Raw genomic sequence first — 20,568 nt, 5'->3', positions numbered from 1 at the left:
ATAAAAAAAAACCACTTTATTCAACAATTTCTTCTCTTCAACATCAGTCTCCTGTTCACGTAGTGTAAACTCAGCTCACTATTGGCTGACACTGTTCATGTGAGCACAGCAATGTATGCGTGCGATGCTGACGCAGGAGCTGGCCAATACAGAGCCGGCGTTCTGACTTAAAACCCGGAAGCATGCACTGTTTACTACGCGAACAGCCTAGGAGACTGACATGGAAGACAGTGGCGGCTGGTCAATTGAGGGGGCGCTGGGGTGCCACTCCCATCAAAATTCCAGAAATATACATGTATACAAAAATGATATAAAAGTGAAATAAAAATAAAATAGTTTACTCATACAATGCGCTGGCTGTTAGTAAGAGCCTCAGCATTTAATAAAAACTGGCTTTGATCTGTTAACTATTTTATATGTTCTTCAATATGTTTCATGCTGTTTCATGGGCGAGGGGCAGCGGACAAATGGATGTCTATTTGAGTCCAAAAATCTACGGGCAGCATGTGACCTGAAGCTGGTCTCTAATTGGTTTCTTAAAGATCCTCCTCCGGACGCAGGTCGCTGCATCCCTGGCGAATCAGAATTGGATGCGTGTTATTTTATCCAATCTGATTGGTTCTCGTCACCTGTCATTCAAACTTACGCTCTTGGCCACTAAAGCGAAAGTGTGCGGGCGACATCGTCACTCCGACTCCGCCAAAACCTTGTTAGGATGATCAGTTTTGTAGAGATGGCAGCAGTTAAACCAAATTATTTCACAAGGCGTTCGTTGGAAGAAAAAAAAGGATTTAAGGACCAACGCGATTTACAAATCCAGCAGCAGGCCAGTGACAGGACGCAGCTGCACTCGGAGCTTCATGCGCTTGTTATGAGAAACGTAGGTGGCTGGCTGGATGTGTTGTTAGCAATGCCCTTTATTGTTTTCCCTGTCTTTTATTTCTAAGTGTCCAGTACTGAAGTTTTGTGGACAAGAACGGGGGTAAGAGACCTCAAATATCTAACTGAACAATGCAAACGTCATGACACTACTGAGATGACTGACTCTAATCAGAGAATCAATTTGCTGGCCAGAAAGAAAGGAGAGCAAAATGTATGTTCAAGTAGTCAACATGCTAGTCTGTTGTGGCTGTTTTCTTTTGTTTTTCCTTTCCTCATTCAATTATATGTGGGAAATGAATGTGTAAAAAGATTAAAGTGAAGACACTGTTTTCTCTTTAACGCTTGAATTTAGTCAACATGCATCTAGATACTGCTAGAGAAGAAATTGTTGAATAAAGTTGTTTTTTATCTCACAAAAAGTATTCTAAGGTTGAACCACAGGAGTCACATGGACTATTGTAACAATGTTTTTGCTACCTTTCTGGGCTTCGAAAGTGGTAACAACATTGCAGTCTATCAGGGGTCAGAAAGCTCTCGGATTTCATCAAAAAGATCTTCATTTGGGTTCTGAAGATGAACAAAGATCTTGCGAGTTTGGAACAACATGAGGGTGAGTGATTAATGACAGGATTTTCATTTTTGTGTAAACTAACCCTTTTACCCTAAAATCTGATTGGTGTTTTTACAAAAGTATTAAGAAATTGAAAATGTTTGAAGAATATTTTTGTGCTCTTTTTATACAACAATGGTTCACAGTAACCATGACAAACAAACAAATATTTCCTTCCCCTGCAGCTCTCAAATATCATTCTATTTTTCACATTTTTGAAAAAATGTACACCAGGGTTGCCCGAATCCTGTTGCTGGAGATCTACCTTCCTGCAAATTTCAGCTCCAACTCTGATTAAACACACCTGAGCTGCATCCAAAACCGTATACTTTCTTGAGCAGGTACTAATTTTGAATTGGTAATTACTTCATTACCACTAAAGCATTACGTTCTATATAGTATGAATGTTATATGGACATACTATACGTTCACCATGCTGTCATCATCATATGACCTTCCAGCGTCAGTTGCGTCGCTTCACTGCCATTCATGGGGATATTAAAGTGTTATTCGTATGCACGCTTCAGAATCTCCAAGGAAGTAGTAGGTCATCTGGGTACTTTTTGTCTACTATTTTATGAGTACTGTGAATTTGGACATGCTTCTTTTGTCACATACTGTTTATCGCCTACTGTATAGCTGTGATTTCGGATGCAGCCATAACATTCTGGAACCTTTTATAATTACATACAGGTGTTAGATACAGGTAGGAAAAGGATTGGGCCACCCTGATGTAAATAACACATTTGTTGTCTTGAACAACTATTCTTTTAAAGCTTATTAAGCGACAGACAGCTGAGAATGCATGTCACTGGCGTAATAGAAAAACATAGTGGAAAAATACTTGATGATCATGGTTTTTTAGCATTCATAATTGGTCATGGTTTTTTAGCATTCGTCTGAAACAAATCAAATTCAGCTATATTAAATAAATCCTCTTCAATTTTAACATAACAAATGTATAATTGTTTAAAAGTAATGTGCAAAATAAACAGCTCTAAGCACAGCTCAAGCAAAAATTCAACATAAAAAACAAGGCTATATATACAGCTATTTAGATAAATAAAGATTGGCAGTTAAGTTTAAAAGGTAACCTTTAGAACTTTATAGCTTAGGCTCAAAATACCATTATCCTTTAGTCCTGTTACCAGAGTTTTATTATTATTGATATTATTATTATTTTAAATATAATAATTATAACAAATACATATAACCTATGGTGTGAAATATTTCATTCAGGGTGTTGAAAGTCGCTGAAAATTTACCAATGTGGCTTCAAGATGGTACTGACAAATTCCATGACTGTTTTTGATCTTACATTATTATTATAAGAACACGGTTTTGCTAAACACATGAATAATGTTACATTTTAAAATGTTCTTCGATATTTGCTCATATATTACTTCCGTTTTCATATTGTTTTAACGCTATTGCGTTGGCGTAGATCATGTCTGTGTTTTCATAGAGAGGCTCTGACTTAGCCACGTCTTTGGATTGCAGAGAATCCATGATGCACTGATGCAGGAACACGTACTGAGACTGTAAGAGACAGAGAGAAGAAGCGTTAGACACTTGAAGAGGGTGAAAGGCGTCTTCCACACTGAGATACATCTCTTATGTGATAATACTATTGCCCTTATACCAAAGAGTTTTTAAATTGCCGTCAAACCCAATGCCTTAATTAATACTTATATATCAGTGTCTAATGGATTATGAGCACAAATGCATGACTTATACGTAATTGTAAAAATAATATAAAAGTAACTATAACTGTTCTTATAATGCAGTATACAGTGCATCCGGAAAGTATTGACAGCGCTTCACTTTTTTACACATTTTGTTGTTACAAGCCTTATTCCAAAATGGATTCAATTAATTATTTTCCTCTAAATTCTACAAACAATACCCCATAATGACAACGTGAAAGAAGTTTGTTTGAAATCTTTGCAAATTTATATAAATATATATATTTTTTTTTAAATTACATTACACATAAGTATTCACAGCCTTTGCTCAATACTTTGTTGAAGCACCTTTGGCACCAATTATAGCCTCAAGTCTTTTTGATTCTACAAGCTCCATCAGGTTGGATGGGAAGCGTCGGAGCACAGCCATTTTCAGATCTCTCCAGAGATGTTCAATTGGGTTCAAGTCTAGCCTCTGGCTGGGCCACTCAAGGACATTCACAGAGTTGTACCGTAGCCACTCCTTTGTTATCTTGGCTGTGTGCTTAGGGTCGTTGTCCTGTTGGAAGATGAACCTTCACCCCAGTCTGAGGTCCAGAGTGCTCTGTCTGGAGCAGGTTTTCATCAAGGATGTCTCTGTACATTTCTGCATTCATCTTTGCCTCAATCCTGACTAGCCTCCCAGTTCCTGCTGCTGAAAAACATCCCCATAGCATGATGCTGCCACCACCATGCTTCACTGTAGGGATGGTATTGGCCAGGTGATGAGTGGTGCCTGGTTTCCTCCAGACATAACACTTGCCATCCAGGCCAGAGAGTTCAATATTTGGTTTCATCAGACCAGAGAATTTTGTTTCGCATGGTCTGAGAGTCTTTGCCTTTTGGCAAAATCCAGGTGGGCCGTCATGGGCCTTTTACTGAGGAGTAGCTTCCGTCTGGCCACTCTACCATACACGCCTGATTGGTGGAGTGCTGCAGAGAAGGTTGTTCTTCTGTAAGGTTCTCCTCTCTTCACAGAGAAAAGCTGAAGCTCTGTCAGAGTGACCATCGGGTTCTTGGTCACCTCCCTGACTAAGACCCTTCACCCCCGATCGCTCAGTTTGGCCGGGTGGAAGCTCTAGGAAGAGTTCTGGTGGTTCAAAACTTCTTCCATGTGTGGATGATGGAGGCCACTGTGCAGATATTCAATGCTGCAGAAATGTTTCTGTACCCTTCCACAGATATGTGCCTCTATACTATCCTGTCTCGGATGTCTACAGACAATTCCTTGGACTTCATGGCTTGGTCTGTGCTCTGACATGCACTGTTAACTGTGGGACCTTATATAGACATGTGTGTGCCTTTCCAAATCATGTCCAATCAACTGAATTTACCACAGTTGGACTCTAATCAAGTTGCATCTCAAGGATGATCAGTGGAAATAGGATGCACCTGAGCTCAATTTTGAGTGTCATGGAAAAGGCTGTGAATATTTATGTACATGTGATTTTTAATTTTAACAAATTTGCAAAGATTTCAAACAAACTTCTTTCACATTGTCATTATGGGGTATTGTTTGTATAATTTTTAGGAAAATAATAAATTGAATCCATTTTGGAATAAGGCTGTAACATAACAAAATATGGAAAAAGTGAAGTGCTGTGAACACTTTCCAGATGCACTGTAGGTATTAATGAGTCTTTATAAATATATTTATAGAATAGCAATATTTACTTATTATTAAGTACGAATGAAGCTATAATTTATTATAAGCATGGGCTTCATCGAAAGTGTTAATGTTTTTAAAGGTAAAATTCTGGTGACCACAGCTGCCATTTGCCTCTATAAATCGCTTTGATTTATTTTATTTTTATAGTTTTTTTTATAGGTGTTTGAATTCTCCAGGAGTAAGTAAGTCATAACGCAAATATATTCATCATTATCATAATAATCACTATAATAACGATAACAACACCCAGACCCAATTATATCCCAGATTGTCAATAAACCCCTCATTCCGTAAGAAATTGAAACAGTGTTACCTCAGTTTGCACCATAAGTGGCCGGCAGAGTCTCATTTGCTGGACTAGCGCTGCAATGCCCACTGCCTTTTCTCTGTCCAGCTGCTGCAGCAGAATGTCCAGTGCGATCAGTGTACCTGTCCGGCCCACTCCAGCACTAGAGTATGGAGAGGAAGACATGAGGATAAACATTTGCTTTATTTATAAGTGGTTTGTGTAATAATGCTCGCTCTTCGTGTTGTTTTGTTGTCAGCTCTCTGAATCAGTGTGACTCAGTATTAGTGTCAAGTTAATGTTTGAGTTGGGTTTTAAAGTAAGTACCTGCAGTGTACGACTGTTGGCCCTGCAGAGTAGGTACTCTCCAAGTGCTGACGGACGAGTCCTCTGAATTGGATCAGCTCCTCTGTGCCAAAGGGAACACCATGATCTGGCCACGCTGTGAAGTGGAAGTGCTTCACTGTTCGTGTCTCAGAGGTGCTTTTCTATTGTATACAAAAAATAGAAATAGACAGATTGTGTCTTAAGATTGTGTCTTAAGGTTACCTGATCATGGATGCTTTCTGTTATTCCTAAATTAAAAGGCTCATATCATGAGGTGAATGTGATTTCATTTCAGCAAGTACAATTTGTTCCTGGATCAACATCTTTGTTGATCCTGGAACAACATTTCAATCAACCAATCAGATTTGAGGGATAAATGTACAGTTTATATCAAGTTTAGGCTTACAACCAGGGTTAGGTGCTTTATTCACCAATCATTTCCTTCTGATTTTAAGGATAAGTTGAATTTAGGGGTAGGGATAGGACAACATTTTCGGACAGAAATTGTTTTTATTTTTCTTTATCTTTTGAAATAAACTAGTTTAATATCATTCAAAAAACTATTTTAACCTTTGGAACTTAACATTTCCTCACAAATCACCTTTTTAAAGTAAGCTGTAAAACAGTTTGTGAAACCCTGACAAGTTTGTGAAATCACACACATCCACATTTACACATCAATGATGGCTATTTGGTGAACAGAAACTTGTCCTACCACATCGAGCAATAATGAGAAAGTAGAATGCATACTATTATTATTCCTCAACACCAGATTAACTAAAAATGAGAGTAAAATGTCTGTGAAAACTTCTGCTATTTCTAACTGTGCACAGCACCTGCTCTGCAGATTCTACTGAAGGCTCACAAGGAACGAGCGCCTCATTTTTCTCTCTTGAGCATTTTATTTATTACAAGAGTATTAGCTCAAATTTGTCACAATGTAGTAATTGTGGTACTTTGTGAAGAATGGGGTAACGCATTAGAAGTAATGCAAGTTACATAATCATATTACTTTTTCAAGTAACCAGTAAAGTAACATTACTTTTAAATGTATACCAACACATCTGAGTAACATTTTTAAAATAAGTAACACAAGTTACTTTGTTTTCCCATTTATTGACTGACAGCTCTCCTGTCCCCATGTTGAGATAAATCAGAAGTAAATGCAGATTGTCCCTGTAAAAAGTGCACTGTAAGTCGCTTTGGATAAAAGCGTCTGCCAAATGCATAAATGTAAATGTCTGTGCTGTTGTTTAGTCTCAAGGTGAACACCAGTAATGTTTTTTTTTTCTAAGGCACGTTTATAAAAGCTACATAAATGTCCTAATTTAACTAAAGCCAGGTGCACACTACACAATTTATAATAGTCCTTTATGACTGCTTGTCAGACTGTACAAACATGATCCCTGCTGTAAGCCGTGTGATGTCACACTGTAGGATCTCAGTTGTCTTTAATGTCAGACTGTACAGCAATCAAGACACGTTAAAAATGGACGCACACAAGAAGACTTGTCCAGAGTTGTACATCATCAATCCATCATATGTTCGGTGACTGTGAGCTGCATTATATGTGGGATAGAAATGGTGGCTAGCAAACAAAACTTTTATCGGCTGTCGGTGAACATGTCAAACTAGCGAAAGACTTCAGATTTTAGCCTAGGATCAGAGGGATCTTTTAGGATTCTTAACATTCGTCTCAGACAGCCAAATCATGGCCAAAATCGTACAGTGAGAACCCTAAGCCCTTAATCTAAGCCCTGTCTGTGAAACCAGGCCTATGCATTTAATCACACTTTATTAACCAATGTCTTTACTGCTGATCTTTGATGATCCAATTCAACAACACTAATAAGCAAAAATAACTTAAAGGGTTACTTCAGTGATTTAGCATTAAGCTTTGTATTTAAACTAGGTCATTTATGAAGTAGAAATGTAAAATTATTTTTGAATTTGGTGCCTTCAAGACTGAGAAAAGACAGAAAATGTATTTTTGTCTCATGTGGATGAAAGACAACAACTCCCAGAATGCACTTGCTTCGCTGCCCTACGAGGCCACTCCGTACATCGTCGTTTTGCTCTTCATAGTAATACAATCATTTTGTTCAGTTAGAGATTAAACACTACAATTAAAAACTGAACGTGTCTTTTCAATAAAGTGTGAGTGAGCCGAACGAAAGTCACGGCACAGACGCAGCAGTGTCAGATTTAATTTGAGCTGAGCAGAGCTGAGGTAACGTTAATCGCCAGTCTGTCACGTTTTCAGATCGCATATGGAAGCTAAACTATCACAGGAATTCATTGAAAAGTTGAAACACACACTTTACTCTGCACCGCGCTCCGTTATGATTGTCCGTGCGGCCGTCTGTGTCTTACATTCTGTGTGTGAGATCTCTCCCCTATGGGCGGGTTGATAACATGCGGAACAGCTCCATCTCGTGGCTGTAGTCTTTAGCCTCTGGCCAAAAAATCCTCAGATGACGCAAAATGACGATATTTGCGTCATCAGAGGATTTTTTCCAGAAATAAAATGCATAATAATATATACTTTTAAAAGTAACTTTGCCCAACACTGGTGAAAAATTTGGCAATTAACTCTTTCCCCACCATTGACGGAAATTTACGGCTTTCCGTGTTTTCACTGTTAAAAAAAGAGGGATAGAAATTGCTCACATTTTTTACATTAAATTCTCGCAGAGTCCAACTTTTTGCTTTATCCTCTGATCTCATGGTCACAACCAGGTTTCCATAGAGACATGGTGAGTAGTCCAGTGGCCAGTACTGCTCACACTTGATCTGTAGTTCAAATAAAAACAGTTAAATCAGAAATTTAAAAAAAAAACTGCACCAGGTACAGATCTGCTGTAGTGTTACAATGTTATTATAGAAAGTTTAGAACCAGACTAATCTGTGTGAAACAAACATTGCATTAAATATGATGCAAAAAGAATGTATCATAATACTCTTCACTATATGATGTACGGTTTCATATACTGTTTAAAAAAATGGAGGTAAGCATTGTATACTACAGTATGCAGTATTCTGAACATTGCCTTACCCTTCCACTCTCAGTGCAGTTGGTTACCATGATGATGGCCTGTGACCTTTTCTCCCAGACCATTCTCCAGAAGTCATTGACGGTGGATGGCAGCGGACCTTGAGCAGCGATGTACTGCCTGCTTGCATTGGCGTATCCCTGATATGCACATAAACATCATAAACAAACGGCAATCCACCAGGGGCATTTTACAGCTGATGTCAACTAGTATATATTGGACAACTTACAGGCATGTAGTTGGCATTGATATAATCAGAATCGTTCTCATCATTTACAGTGAGATGCACTCTAGACAAGTCATCTAAAGAGAGAGAGAGAAGGATTGAATGACATCTAAGACAGAAAAACTATGTGGTAATTTTGTGTGCATGTGTGTGTGTGTAATCCTGGTACGTTATGGTGACCAAATGCCCCCACAAAGATAGCAATACCAGTAATTTTTTACCTTGTGGGGACTTTTATTTTTGGTTGCCATGAGGAAAACAGCTTATAAGTCATATTAAATATTGTTATTTTGCAAATATAAAAATGCAGCAAATAGGGGATAGAATATACTGTTTGTACAGTATAAAATACCAGTACATTTTGACCTTATGGGGACATGTTTGGTCCCCATGAGGAAACAAGCTTATAAATCATACAGAATGATCTTTTTTTTTTAATCTAAAATAGCAGAAAGTTTTAGGAGTTAGGGTAAGTGTAAGAGGATAGAATATACGAGGAAACAAGCTTATAAACCATACAGAATACGTTTTTTTTGAAAATGTAAAAAGACAGAACGTTTTCTGTGGGTTTAGGGATAGGGTAGTAAAGTGTAGCGAACCAGTGTGTGTGTGTGTGTGTGTGTGTGTGTGTGTGTGTGTGTGTGTGTGTGTGTGTGTGTGTGTGTGTGTGTGTGTGTGTGTGTGTGTGTGTGTGTGTGTGTGTGTGTGTGTGTGTGCGTGTGCGTGTGCGTGTCTGTGTGTGTGTGTGTGTGTGTGTGTGTAAACACTCACAAGGTAAAACATTTGAAAATCTGTTTTTGTCCTTGTTTTCAGGCAGAATAGCCACAGCATTAGACTGTTCTATACCCACTGAACTCAAGTCCTGTTAAAACACAATAAAAACACTCAAACACTGTAAATATTCAAAATTAACTTGGTGATTATGACATAAGCAGAAAGACGTTTTCAATGTTTGAATACTTTGCAAAACTAGCCAGAGATAAAAACGACCAAAAAATGTTACTTTTATATATCATATTTGCAGAACCCTACCTCATATTCCTCACTGAAACCTCTATTCTCATCACAACTCATGTTTTGAAAATGTTCAGGAAATGTATCCATGGGAATCGGTCTGAAAAACATTTAAAAATTGTTTGTTGTTATATTAAAATAACATCATATACAGTGGCCCCAAAAACATTTGGACACTTAAGGCACACTTAAAAAGAAGTCTGAATGAAATTGCATTAGAAAATAAAATATTCAATACATACAGTGTTGAACAATATTGACATCCATTGTATGTATATCTTAAAATATCTTCTTACTATATATGTATGTTTCACTATACATGAGAGGGTGAGTAAATAATGACAGAATTGACATATTTGGCCTTAAAGGTGAACTATGTAGGATTTTTGCAGTAAAACATCCAGAAACCACTAGGCCAGTGTTATATATTTTGTTCAGTTGAGTACTTAAAATATCCCAAATGTTTTCAACTATTTGTAAATCGTGAGAAAATTGCTATTTTAACCAAGGAGCCGGGACGTGTGAGCTATGCGTGTGAGGGAGTCGCCTGTCGATTGCGTCATATCTGCGTCACCCTCGGTCTCCGGTTTTATTCAGTGAAACACTTTACTCTCACTGCAGAGTGAACAAGTGTCATAGCAGCCGCCGAGCGAACGTCATAACTTCCTTTTCAACACACTCAGATATATCTAATACGATAAACAGAGCTGCTTTACCTCACACTCAACACTGGAGAAGAGGAAGTGCCGCCGGCAACCGTGTCATAATAAAAGTCCCGCCAGCGACTATGCCATAATAACAGTCCCGCTCTTCAATCGCTCCTGCGGCATTGCTCAGCTCCACAACACTCGCTCCTGCTCTGCTTCAGACTACAGTAATGTTAATAATCGCATCCATGAACATGATTTCTGCCCGAGTCCTATCCTGACTGTTTCCCACCGGCTGTGAGGTGACGACCACATGTCCCAAGATTCTGCGCTCAAACGTGGCGTCATCAAACTACGCCTTTGTTTTGAACAGGCGACCTCTAGTGGACGGAAAAGTTACATAGTGTAGCTTTAAGTGTCACTGTCCCAATTGTGACCGCATCTTTTTTTCTGATTTCTGAAAGCTCTAAAAGGCTTTGGGCAAGAAATTCTACTTTTAAATGATAAAATAAATTGTCTTAATTAAAATGTATGTGACTCGTGTGAGGTCACATGACCAGATCAGTTTAATTCCTGCTTGCACATCTACGAAGATGTCTTCCCCAGACTACTACAAAAAGAAGCAACTAAAACACCTAAATTAACTGATAGAACTATCATATTTTGTGCATATATTCTTTAAAGGGTCTACTACTGATATATTTTGAGAATTATACTCCTGCATATATATTTTGCTCAAAAAAGGTGTACATTTGTTAACGGTCACATTTGTGACTGGTAGTCAGTGTTGGGAAGGTTACTTTGGAAATGTAATAGGTTACAGATTACAAGTTACCCTGTTTAAAATATAACTTTTCAATTACTTTATTAAAATAATGTAACTGATTACATTTGATTACTTTTCTATTTTCCAGCACTGAAACAGTATCACTTGCCATGTTATCACACAAAACCTCAGACGGGTTTTAGCCTAAAGCTTTCAGCAGCAGTGTGGACTGATGTTATTGGCAGACGTTGTGTGCTTCAAATTCAAACAAGAGCCAATCAAAAGCATCAGAATAGCATAAATTTACTAAACCGCCTTTAAATGGCAGGAGACATCATGCACATCAAAAACAGGCAAAGCAACAAATTAATATTATTCAACATATCCTAGCTTTTTTACAGAAAACGATACTCGGTTACTTAACGTAACCTTGGTTCTCTCTAGAAGAGGGAACGAGTATTGCGTAAGTTTCCTTACGCATCGGGAAAGTATTCTTTCTTCGAGATTTCTGAAAAACCCAAAATTATCCTTAATTTTGTAACATTGTCAACGCAGTGCGGCAGCCTGGCAGACCATAGCAGGCTATTCCAGCGTGCTATTGGCTGCTCTGCTGGCAACTGCAGCAGCCTATCGGTGAGCCCGCGTGACGTGGCGACCAATGAGGGCGCTTTGCGCCCACCTGGCTTCATTTGCCTACAGGTGTGGCGTGGCCACGTGTATATAAGCAGGGCTCACGGGCTGCATATTCGGTTTTCGTAGTTCTGAAGCGTAAAAGCCCGCGGTTCTAGAGAGAACCAAGGTTACGTTAAGTAACCGAGTATCGTTCTCTTACGAGAGGTTCTCTCATATTGCGTAAGTTTCCTTACGCATCGGGAACACTTTGTCAACGCCGTCCGCGCCTCGCGTACAGCATATGTATCCCAGGGAACCGGGGACCATAACACTGCTCGGGCAGGGTGGCCGGTAAGGAAAACGGGCCACCACATATACAGACACTTCGTTCGAACTGACGGGTGGTTACAACGGGTGGTTACAACACCCTGTCTTATGAATGAGGGAACGGCACCTGCCGGTCGCCTTCAAATTCACCACACCTTGTCTCATGAATGAGGGAACGGCAACGCCGGTCGCCTTCAAATTCACAATATCTTGTCATATGAGTGAGGTAACGGCACCGCCGGTCACCTTCAAACTCACAACAGCTCTTTTCGTAAATGAGGGAACGGCACCGCCAGTCTCCTTCAAATTTACATAAGCCTCGTACCGAACTTACTACCAGTATGTGAGCTATGTCTGCGCAGAATCACTGGGCAGAACCAACAGCTTTATTGAACTGATAACACTTTTGCCTGTAAGGCAGGAACTTCCAGATTGTAAAATCTCACGAACGTAGACGGGGAGGCCCAGCCTGCCGCCATACAGATATCGTGGATGGAAATCCCTCTGGCCCAAGCCCACGAAGAGGCCATGGAGTGTGCTCTGACACCTAGCGGGCACTGCAGGTGTTTGGAAGCGTAAGCTACTGCAATCGCGTCCACTATCCACCTGGACAGGGTCTGTTTCGAGGAGGCGAGACCTTTAGTGCGCCCTCCAAACGAAACAAATAGCTGCTCAGAACGCCTGAAGGCGGCGGAGCGTGCGACGTAAACCCTCAATGCCCTGACAGGGCAGAGGACATTGCCACCGTCCCCCTCGTCGGGTGCTGGCAGAACCGAGAGGGAGACAATCTGCGCCCTGAAGGGAGTGCCTATCGCTTTGGGGACATAACCATGCCTCGGCCTAAGAATGACCTTGGAGTCATTTGGGCCGAACTCCATACACGTCGGGCTCACTGAGAGCGCGTGTAGATCCCCCACGCGTTTTACTGAAGCCAGAGCTATCAGGAACGCGGTTTTTAGCGAAAGGAACCTTGGTTCCACGGTCTCGAGCGGTTCGAAAGGATGAGCCTTCATGGCCTCTAGGACCAAGGCCAGATCCCAAATAGGAACCGATGGGGGCCGCGGGGGATTCATCCGTCTGGCTCCTCTGAGGAAACGGATGATGAGCTCGTTCCTTCCTAGCGTGCTGCCTAGTGTCGTCTGAGCGAACGCTGCTATAGCCGCTACATACACTTTGAGCGTGGAAGGGGACCTGCCCAGTTCCAACAGCTCCTGGAGGAAGGAGAGCACCCGCTGGACCCCACATTGCTGTGGATCCAATCCCTTGGAAACACACCACTCAGTGAACACCGACCACTTAGAACTATACAACCGCCTCGTCGAGGGGGCTCTAGAGTGTGAAATCGTGTTCATAACCCCTTCGGGCAGGTCAACGGGTATCCGTTGGTCACCCATACATGCAGAGACCATCGCTCTGGATGGGGATGCCAAACTGACCCTCCTGCTTGAGAGAGGAGGTCTGCTCTCAGCGGAACTGGCCAGGGGGGTGAGTGCGACAGCTTCACCAGCTCTGGGTACCAAATCTGGTTCTCCCAGCGCGGCGCTATAAGGAGCACCGGGCGGCGCGTCTCCCTGATTTTCGCTATGACCTGGGTCAATAGGGAAATCGGCGGGAAAGCATACAGCGGGAGGCTGGGCCAAGGTTGGGACAGCGCATCCTCGCTTTTGGACAGAAACGTCGGGCAGCGGGCGTTCTCTTTTGTTGCAAAGAGGTCGAGCTCCGCTCTGCCGAATAGGCGCCATACCAGCTGGACTGTCTGGGGGTGCAGGGACCATTCTCCTGGGAGAATGAGGCCCCTGGACAGCTTGTCCGGGCCCACATTGAGGTGGCCCGGTACGTGTGCAGCTCTCAGCGAGCGCAGCGAGCTGTGTGCCCACACGAGCAGGCATTCCGTCAGATTGCCCAGACACCTGGACCTGACACCGCCCTGCCGGTTCACGTAGGACACCACCGTGGTATTGTCCGACCGGACCAACACGTGGTGTCCTCGTATAAATGGGAGAAACTGCTTGAGCGCGTTCTCTACCGCTATCATCTCCAAACAGTTTATGTGTAGGAGTTTTTCTCCGCTCGACCAGAGGCCCGAGGCCGGTCTGCCCTCGAAAACGGCGCCCCAACCCGAGGTGGAGGCATCCGTCGAGATGACTTTGCGGTGTGAGATGGCTCCAATTGTCACTCCCCGCTGGTACCAGTCGGCTACTAACCAGGGCTCTAGGGCTGAAATGCAGCCCTGAGTCACTCTGAACCTGAAGCCTCTGGACGCCCAGGCTCTGTGAGGCACTCGGGCATTTAACCAGTGTTGCAGCGGGCGCATGCGCATTAAGCCCAGCTGGAGCACAGCTGCAGCTGAGGCCATACGTCCCAGCATCCTCTGAAAAAGCTTGAGAGGTGCGATTTTGCCCGGCCGGAAGTACGCAGCCATGCGCCGAACTTGGCGCGCGCGTTGGGGTGACAGGCGGGCTGACATTGACACAGTGTCCAGATTCAAACCCAGAAATGAGGTTGATTGCGTGGGCACTAATGAGCTCTTGGTCCAATTGACCGTGAGCCCCAGGCTGTCCAGATGGCTGCGCAGCATTGCCCTGTGGGCGAAGAGCTCGGCCTCTGATTGCGCCAGGATGAGCCAATCGTCCAGGTAGTTCAATATTCGCATCCCTCGATTTCTCAGGGGAGCAAGGGCCGCGTCCATGCACTTCGTAAATGTACGGGGTGCTAGTGACAGGCCGAACGGAAGGACGGTGTATTGATAAGCCTGGCCGTCGAAGGCGAAACGTAAGAATGGCCTGTGACGCGGCGTTATCTTAATTTGAAAATATGCATCTTTCAAATCTAGGGAAATTAGCCAGTCTCTCGGGCGAATATGCGCGAGGATCTGCTTGGTTGTGAGCATCTTGAACGATCTCCTCATAAGAGCTTTGTTCAGACGCCTCAGATCCAGAATCGGTCTGAGCGACCCATCCCTTTTTGGCACGAGAAAATACCGGCTGTAAAAGCCTGACTTGCTCATAGAATGGGGAACCGGTTCTATAGCCCCTTTGCACAGCAGCGTGGCTATCTCCGCTCGAAGTAGATGTGCTACTTCCTCGCTCACTCTCGTCTCTGTACGTGCACAGAAGCGCGGAGGGCGGCGAGCGAACTGCAGAGTGTAGCCGTGCTTCACTGTTCTCATCACCCATTCTGATACACCTGGAATGGCTTCCCACGCTTTCGCGTGTGCCACACGGGATAGAACGGCCTCCGGGCTCGAAACGCTGCGCTTCGCGGGTTTGACGGCCTGTATAGGAGGGGCGGGCGCGGTGCGCGCACTCTCTGTGCTGTGGGCCAGCCGATCGCTCTCGATGGCTGGCCACCTTACACACTGTATCTCTGCCGCTTTGAGCGGGGAATGGCATGTGTGTGGCCCTACACTCATCGCTCCGGCCACCCTGGGCGGAGAACAAATGGTGTGTGGCGCGGCGCGTAGCGCCTGAGGCATAATGTTCACGAAAATGTGTGAGCGTGTTTGAGCGGGCACAACTCTTACGCGTGGAACATGACCGGTTAAGAGTGGCTGTGTGACAGCGCGTGTGGTGGCTAGGCGTGGACGCAAACAAGCGGACACGTGACCTAACTCTAGCACTCGAGCGGCCGGTTGACGCTTTATGTGAGTGGGGGACACGGGGCTTATAGTGCTTGTGTGCAGGGGTGAACACAGAAAAGTGGGCACATTTACTGCATTTGAAACACATACGGCGTGGGCCGTGCAACCAGAAATAATGCAACTTTTGTGATTTTTCTGGTTTGCCGTAAAAACGGCGGTTATTGACAGGCGAGAGGGCATTTTTGCCGGCTCGTTGGCTGCATGAAATCCATCTGCAGCAGCCACAGTGGTGGGGGCTGACAGGAAAGAGAGTTTTGACGGTGGTCCGGCCGCGGCGGGACTTAACCGTCGTTTCTTGCCTCTGGCTAGGAGGACTTTGGAGGCTCGGACTTCAGCGCGATCCTAGGCCGGGGGCCCCGAGGGGGAGGCGGCTTACCACGGCTGGAAGAGCGCGATCTGGGGCGGCCGCTCGGTCTTCGCTGAGACGAAGGGGGCCGCGCTGGGCGCTGCGCGGAGCTCGGTGCTGGCTGGTCGCGAGGACGGCGAGCAACGGAGCTATTGCTGGCGCCGGGGCGTCGAGGCAGGAAGAGGTTCATGGCCTGCGTCGTTTTCTGCACTTCAGAGAAACGATCGACGATCCCCTTGACCGCTGGTCCGAAGAGCCCAGACGGGGAGAGCGGGGCGTTTAGGAAGGCCGCACGCTCCGTTTCTCGCATGTCCGCGAGCGTGAGCCAGAGGTGGCGCTCAGCTACCGTGAGGGAGGCCATAGAGCGTCCGAGGGCCTGTGCTGCGGTCTTGGTAGCGCGGAGGGAGAGATCCGTCGCGCTTCGCAAATCCGTGATCAACTCAGCATCACAGCTCTTCTCGTCCAGGTCGCGGAGGAGATTGGCTTGGAGGATTTGCAGCACGGCCATAGAGTGCAGAGCAGATGCAGCTTGACTGGAGGCAGCGAAAGCGCGGCCGATCAGCGATGACGTCACTCTGCAGGCCTTAGACGGGAGGGCAGCCTTTGAGCGCCAACCAGAAGGCGGGCAAAGGTGCGCTGCGACTGCCTCTTCCACCGGAGGGATAGCAATGTAGCCTTTCTCAGCCGCGCCGTCAACTTGCGAGAGCGTCGAAGAAGCCTGAGACGAGACCCTCGCGGAGAATGGCGCGTTCCAGGACTTCGCGAGCTCCTCGTGAAGCTCTGGCAGAAAAGGTGCAGTCCTGGAGGTGGGCGCACGGCGGCGACTGTTTAGGAAGCATCCGTCAAGTCGGTTCGGCGCTGCCACCTTGGGCGGGGCCCATTCGAGGCCTAGCTGCTCGACAGCCCGGGTGAGAAGGCGCAACAGTTCGGCGTCCTCACCCGCTCGAGAGCGTCCGGAGCCCCGGACTGAAGAGGTCGCGGAAGACCAGTCCTCGCTGTCAGAAGCCATGATGGAGCAGCTGTCGGCGCGTTCCGCGGCCGCATCCGCCTCATCCCCGGAGGCGGCAACAGAAATGGCGGCCTGGGGTGGGGGCGGGGAAGGCGAGAGTGAAGCGGGCGGGAAGGGTTCCGGCGAGCTTCTCTCAGCGAACTCTGGAGTCCGCTGCGAGCGGCGCTTCTTTCTGCGCGGCTTAGCAGGGACTGGAGGGATGTCGTCATTGAACTGAGCGAGTCGAGCCCGCAGGGTCGACAACGTCAGTTCCTCGCACTCCGGGCATCCGCCGGCGAGAAGTGCGGCGGCGGCGTGATCACGGCCCAGGCAGAGAGCACAGATCACATGGCGGTCCCCGGAACTGAGCTGCGCGTGACACGAGCCGCAGGTGGAACGAGAAATTTTGGAACAAACGCTCGGCTCTTTTTGAGAAAGTGTGACGCAGCGGCGACAACACTTTAGCGTGAAAAGGATATGGGCTGCCGGATAGCAGAACAGGCACGGATGGCTGAAGGTGGCGCGATGCTGCCGGCTTCTTCAGGCTCTGTCCTCTGCTTGCTCGTCTGCACGATCACGGCGGCGGGTTCCAGATCCAGCGATGCGAAGGGCTTCGCTGAAGAAAAGAAAATCGAATATGCAGCCCGTGAGCCCTGCTTATATACACGTGGCCACGCCCCACCTGTAGGCAAATGAAGCCAGGTGGGCGCGAAGCGCCCTCATTGGTCGCCACGTCACGCGGGCTCACCGATAGGCTGTTGCAGTTGCCAGCAGAGCAGCCAATAGCACGCTGGAATAGCCTGCTATGGTCTGCCAGGCTGCCGCACTGCGTTGACAATGTTACAAAATTAAGGATAATTTTGGGTTTTTCAGAAATCTCGAAGAAAGAATACTTTCCCGATGCGTAAGGAAACTTACGCAAAACGAGAGAACCTCTCGTAAGAGAACCGATGTTAAACCCATTTGTAATCATTAAAGTTTTCATAAGTAACTGTAATTTAATTACATATTTTTTCTCAGTAACTGTAACTGATTACAATTACATTTATTTTGTAATTAAATTACGTAATTTAATTACATGAAACTAGTTACACTGCCAGTAGTATAACAGTGTTTCAATTGAAAACACAGGTCCTGGCTGCCAATCCCAGCCATCATCCGTCCACATGTGTTGGACCTACCAGACGTGTGTGATCCCAAATATAAAACCTAATATTTCACTAACTTAGCCAGCATAAAATCAAAGAGGGCATACAGTTTGTGTGTTAGGGCGGTCTAAGGAGTCAAATGTAAATGTACTCAATTTGCAAGAAAAAAAATTGGGATTAAACGGGTTAAGTGTCCAAATGCTACGACTTTTATTTTTCAATTTTCTTGTAGTGTCACACATACCTGTATTTTTTTTTAATCCCTTTTGACTCCACTGGTTGTTTGGAACTTCTAAAGATGAGAGAAGACATTAGAGACACAAATAAGGCAGCTTCTACTGCATTTATTATAAACCCATAATCCTAGATAAATAGATAAATCAAAATCATACTTATTACGCTTTGCAGAACCATAACGAAACCATAAAAAGATTGCAGCACAAATAATGATGACCAACAGGAAAAACACAAGGACACCTGCTATAACGCCTGCAGAACACAGAAAGAAACAAACACTGAACATGTCAATACATTTGTCAAATATGTGGTATCTAAATATCTCAAAATTTAAAGCAATATTACAGGTTAAAGCTCTATGCACCTGAAGCCTGAAATTATGCAACTGATGCCAGAAATGATGAATCTATGTTAATATGGAGGCCCAATGCAGAGGGCCAAGGAACAATTTGCAGTATTTTCTGGTACCCACAGCCCTCTAGGCTGATTCTATATTTGCCATACTGTCAACTCTTGAAGGAATGTTTGATCTTGCTTCAATTTAACTTTGTGAGGTGGTTTGACTCATGGTTATGGAAGCCCATTTCCACCACAAGAAAAAAAATGTGGCTAATTATGAGATAGAAAGTCAAAATGATGACGTACAAAGTTGAAATTATAACAAGTCAATTAGATAAAAAGTGGCATTTAACATCAGAATTTTAACTTCATCTCATAATTATTACTTTTCATGTAATTTCGGTTTCTCATAATTCTGACTTTCTATGTCATTATCTCAACATTTTATGTAATAACTATAGCTTTTTAAGTAATCATTTCAACATTTTAAGTCATAATTACATTTTTAATCCAGCTTTTTAATAATTGTATAATTTTATTAGTCTTTTTTTATATTTTTAAATCAAAATTTTGACTTTTTAAGTCATCATTTAAATTTAGTGTCATAATTTCGATTTACTATGCCAATATCGACCTGTTAATAATTTAATAATTTCATTATATCTCATAATTTTGATTGTCAATTTACTTTTTAATCATAATTTTTATTTTTTTTAAGTATATGTCAGTCAGAAGAGAGATTATGAACTCTATAGATATTTGATAAAACCACATCTTTTTCCATTTGATATAAATATACTGCCAAAGAGGAGCTCAAAGTCTTCCTCAGCACTGCCATTACAAATGTCAAGAAGTGGTTTGAACTATATGAACTACTGCATTTATTAATATTGGTTAATGTTAATAGTAGGCTACTTCCTATTCTTTTTGTTTTGGCTGCTTCTCTGAAAAGATCAACCTTCTCACCTGATCTCAATGCTGCTGATATCCACATATCTATGATAAGCTCTGATGGCTATTATATTGTTGAGAACTCACATAAAGTTTTTTATTTTATTTATTTTTTTGCATAAAAAAATTGTATGTTCACATTCACTTAATGCACTAAATAGTGCTCACAAATTAATTTCTGAGATAAAGTTCTTTGCGATAAAATTCAGCTAAGTGGACATTTAAAGGAAAAGTTCACTTAAAAATTAAAATGATTGTTTCAAAAACATGATTTTCCCCTGTGGAACACATAGGGCCCTATCTTGCACCCAGCGCAATTGACTTTGTACACCGACGCATGTGTCATTCCTATTTTGCACCCGCGCAAAGCACACTTTTCCCTCCACAGAAGCACGTCGCTAAACTAGTGAATGAACTTGCGCTACTTGGGCGGTTCAGCGCAAAAAAGGAGGCGTGTTCCGGCGCAAACAATCCCTGGTGCTATTTTGCTGTTCCATTAAACAATTGCGCCACTGACCAGAAAAAACCTAGTCTAAAGTCAGTGGCGCGTTGGCCATTGTTCATTATGCTATTTTAAGGGCGCATGCTTGACCATAATGTATAGCGTGCACAACGCGCATACACTTTGCTCATGTAATCTACACAGATGCAACAGTTATTTTTGCAAATCATAAATTGTTACACTAAAAAATATTAACACATGAGATGACGGAAATCATTGTGGTGTGCCACGAAGATGTGAAAAAATAGGCATAAATCTAGCTTACAAATTATTC

At 43.6% G+C, this 20,568-nt stretch overlaps 1 protein-coding gene across 1 annotated transcript in view; it reads right to left on the bottom strand.

The window, feature by feature from the left end:
• Positions 1-2,771: 2,771 nt before the first annotated feature.
• The window catches only part of LOC307119984 (receptor-type tyrosine-protein phosphatase eta-like), a 66,044-nt gene continuing 48,247 nt past the window's right edge, over positions 2,772-20,568 (bottom strand). The window contains exons 10-19 of the mRNA XM_079806801.1: positions 18,658-18,754; positions 18,510-18,557; positions 9,810-9,891; positions 9,549-9,639; positions 8,781-8,854; positions 8,554-8,691; positions 8,169-8,291; positions 5,499-5,659; positions 5,199-5,334; positions 2,772-3,031 (exon numbers count right to left, since the gene is read on the bottom strand). Coding sequence (XP_079662927.1) covers positions 2,885-3,031; positions 5,199-5,334; positions 5,499-5,659; positions 8,169-8,291; positions 8,554-8,691; positions 8,781-8,854; positions 9,549-9,639; positions 9,810-9,891; positions 18,510-18,557; positions 18,658-18,754 — 1,097 coding nt within the window. The 3' untranslated portion in view covers positions 2,772-2,884. The remainder of the gene's footprint in view (positions 3,032-5,198; positions 5,335-5,498; positions 5,660-8,168; positions 8,292-8,553; positions 8,692-8,780; positions 8,855-9,548; positions 9,640-9,809; positions 9,892-18,509; positions 18,558-18,657; positions 18,755-20,568) is intronic.

Source organism: Gobio gobio (assembly GCF_949357685.1).
Source record: "Gobio gobio genome assembly, chromosome: 23".
Classification (NCBI taxonomy): domain Eukaryota; kingdom Metazoa; phylum Chordata; class Actinopteri; order Cypriniformes; family Gobionidae; genus Gobio; species Gobio gobio.
The sequence above is the reverse complement of the archived record's forward strand: the minus strand, read 5'-3'. Positions and strand labels throughout refer to the sequence as shown.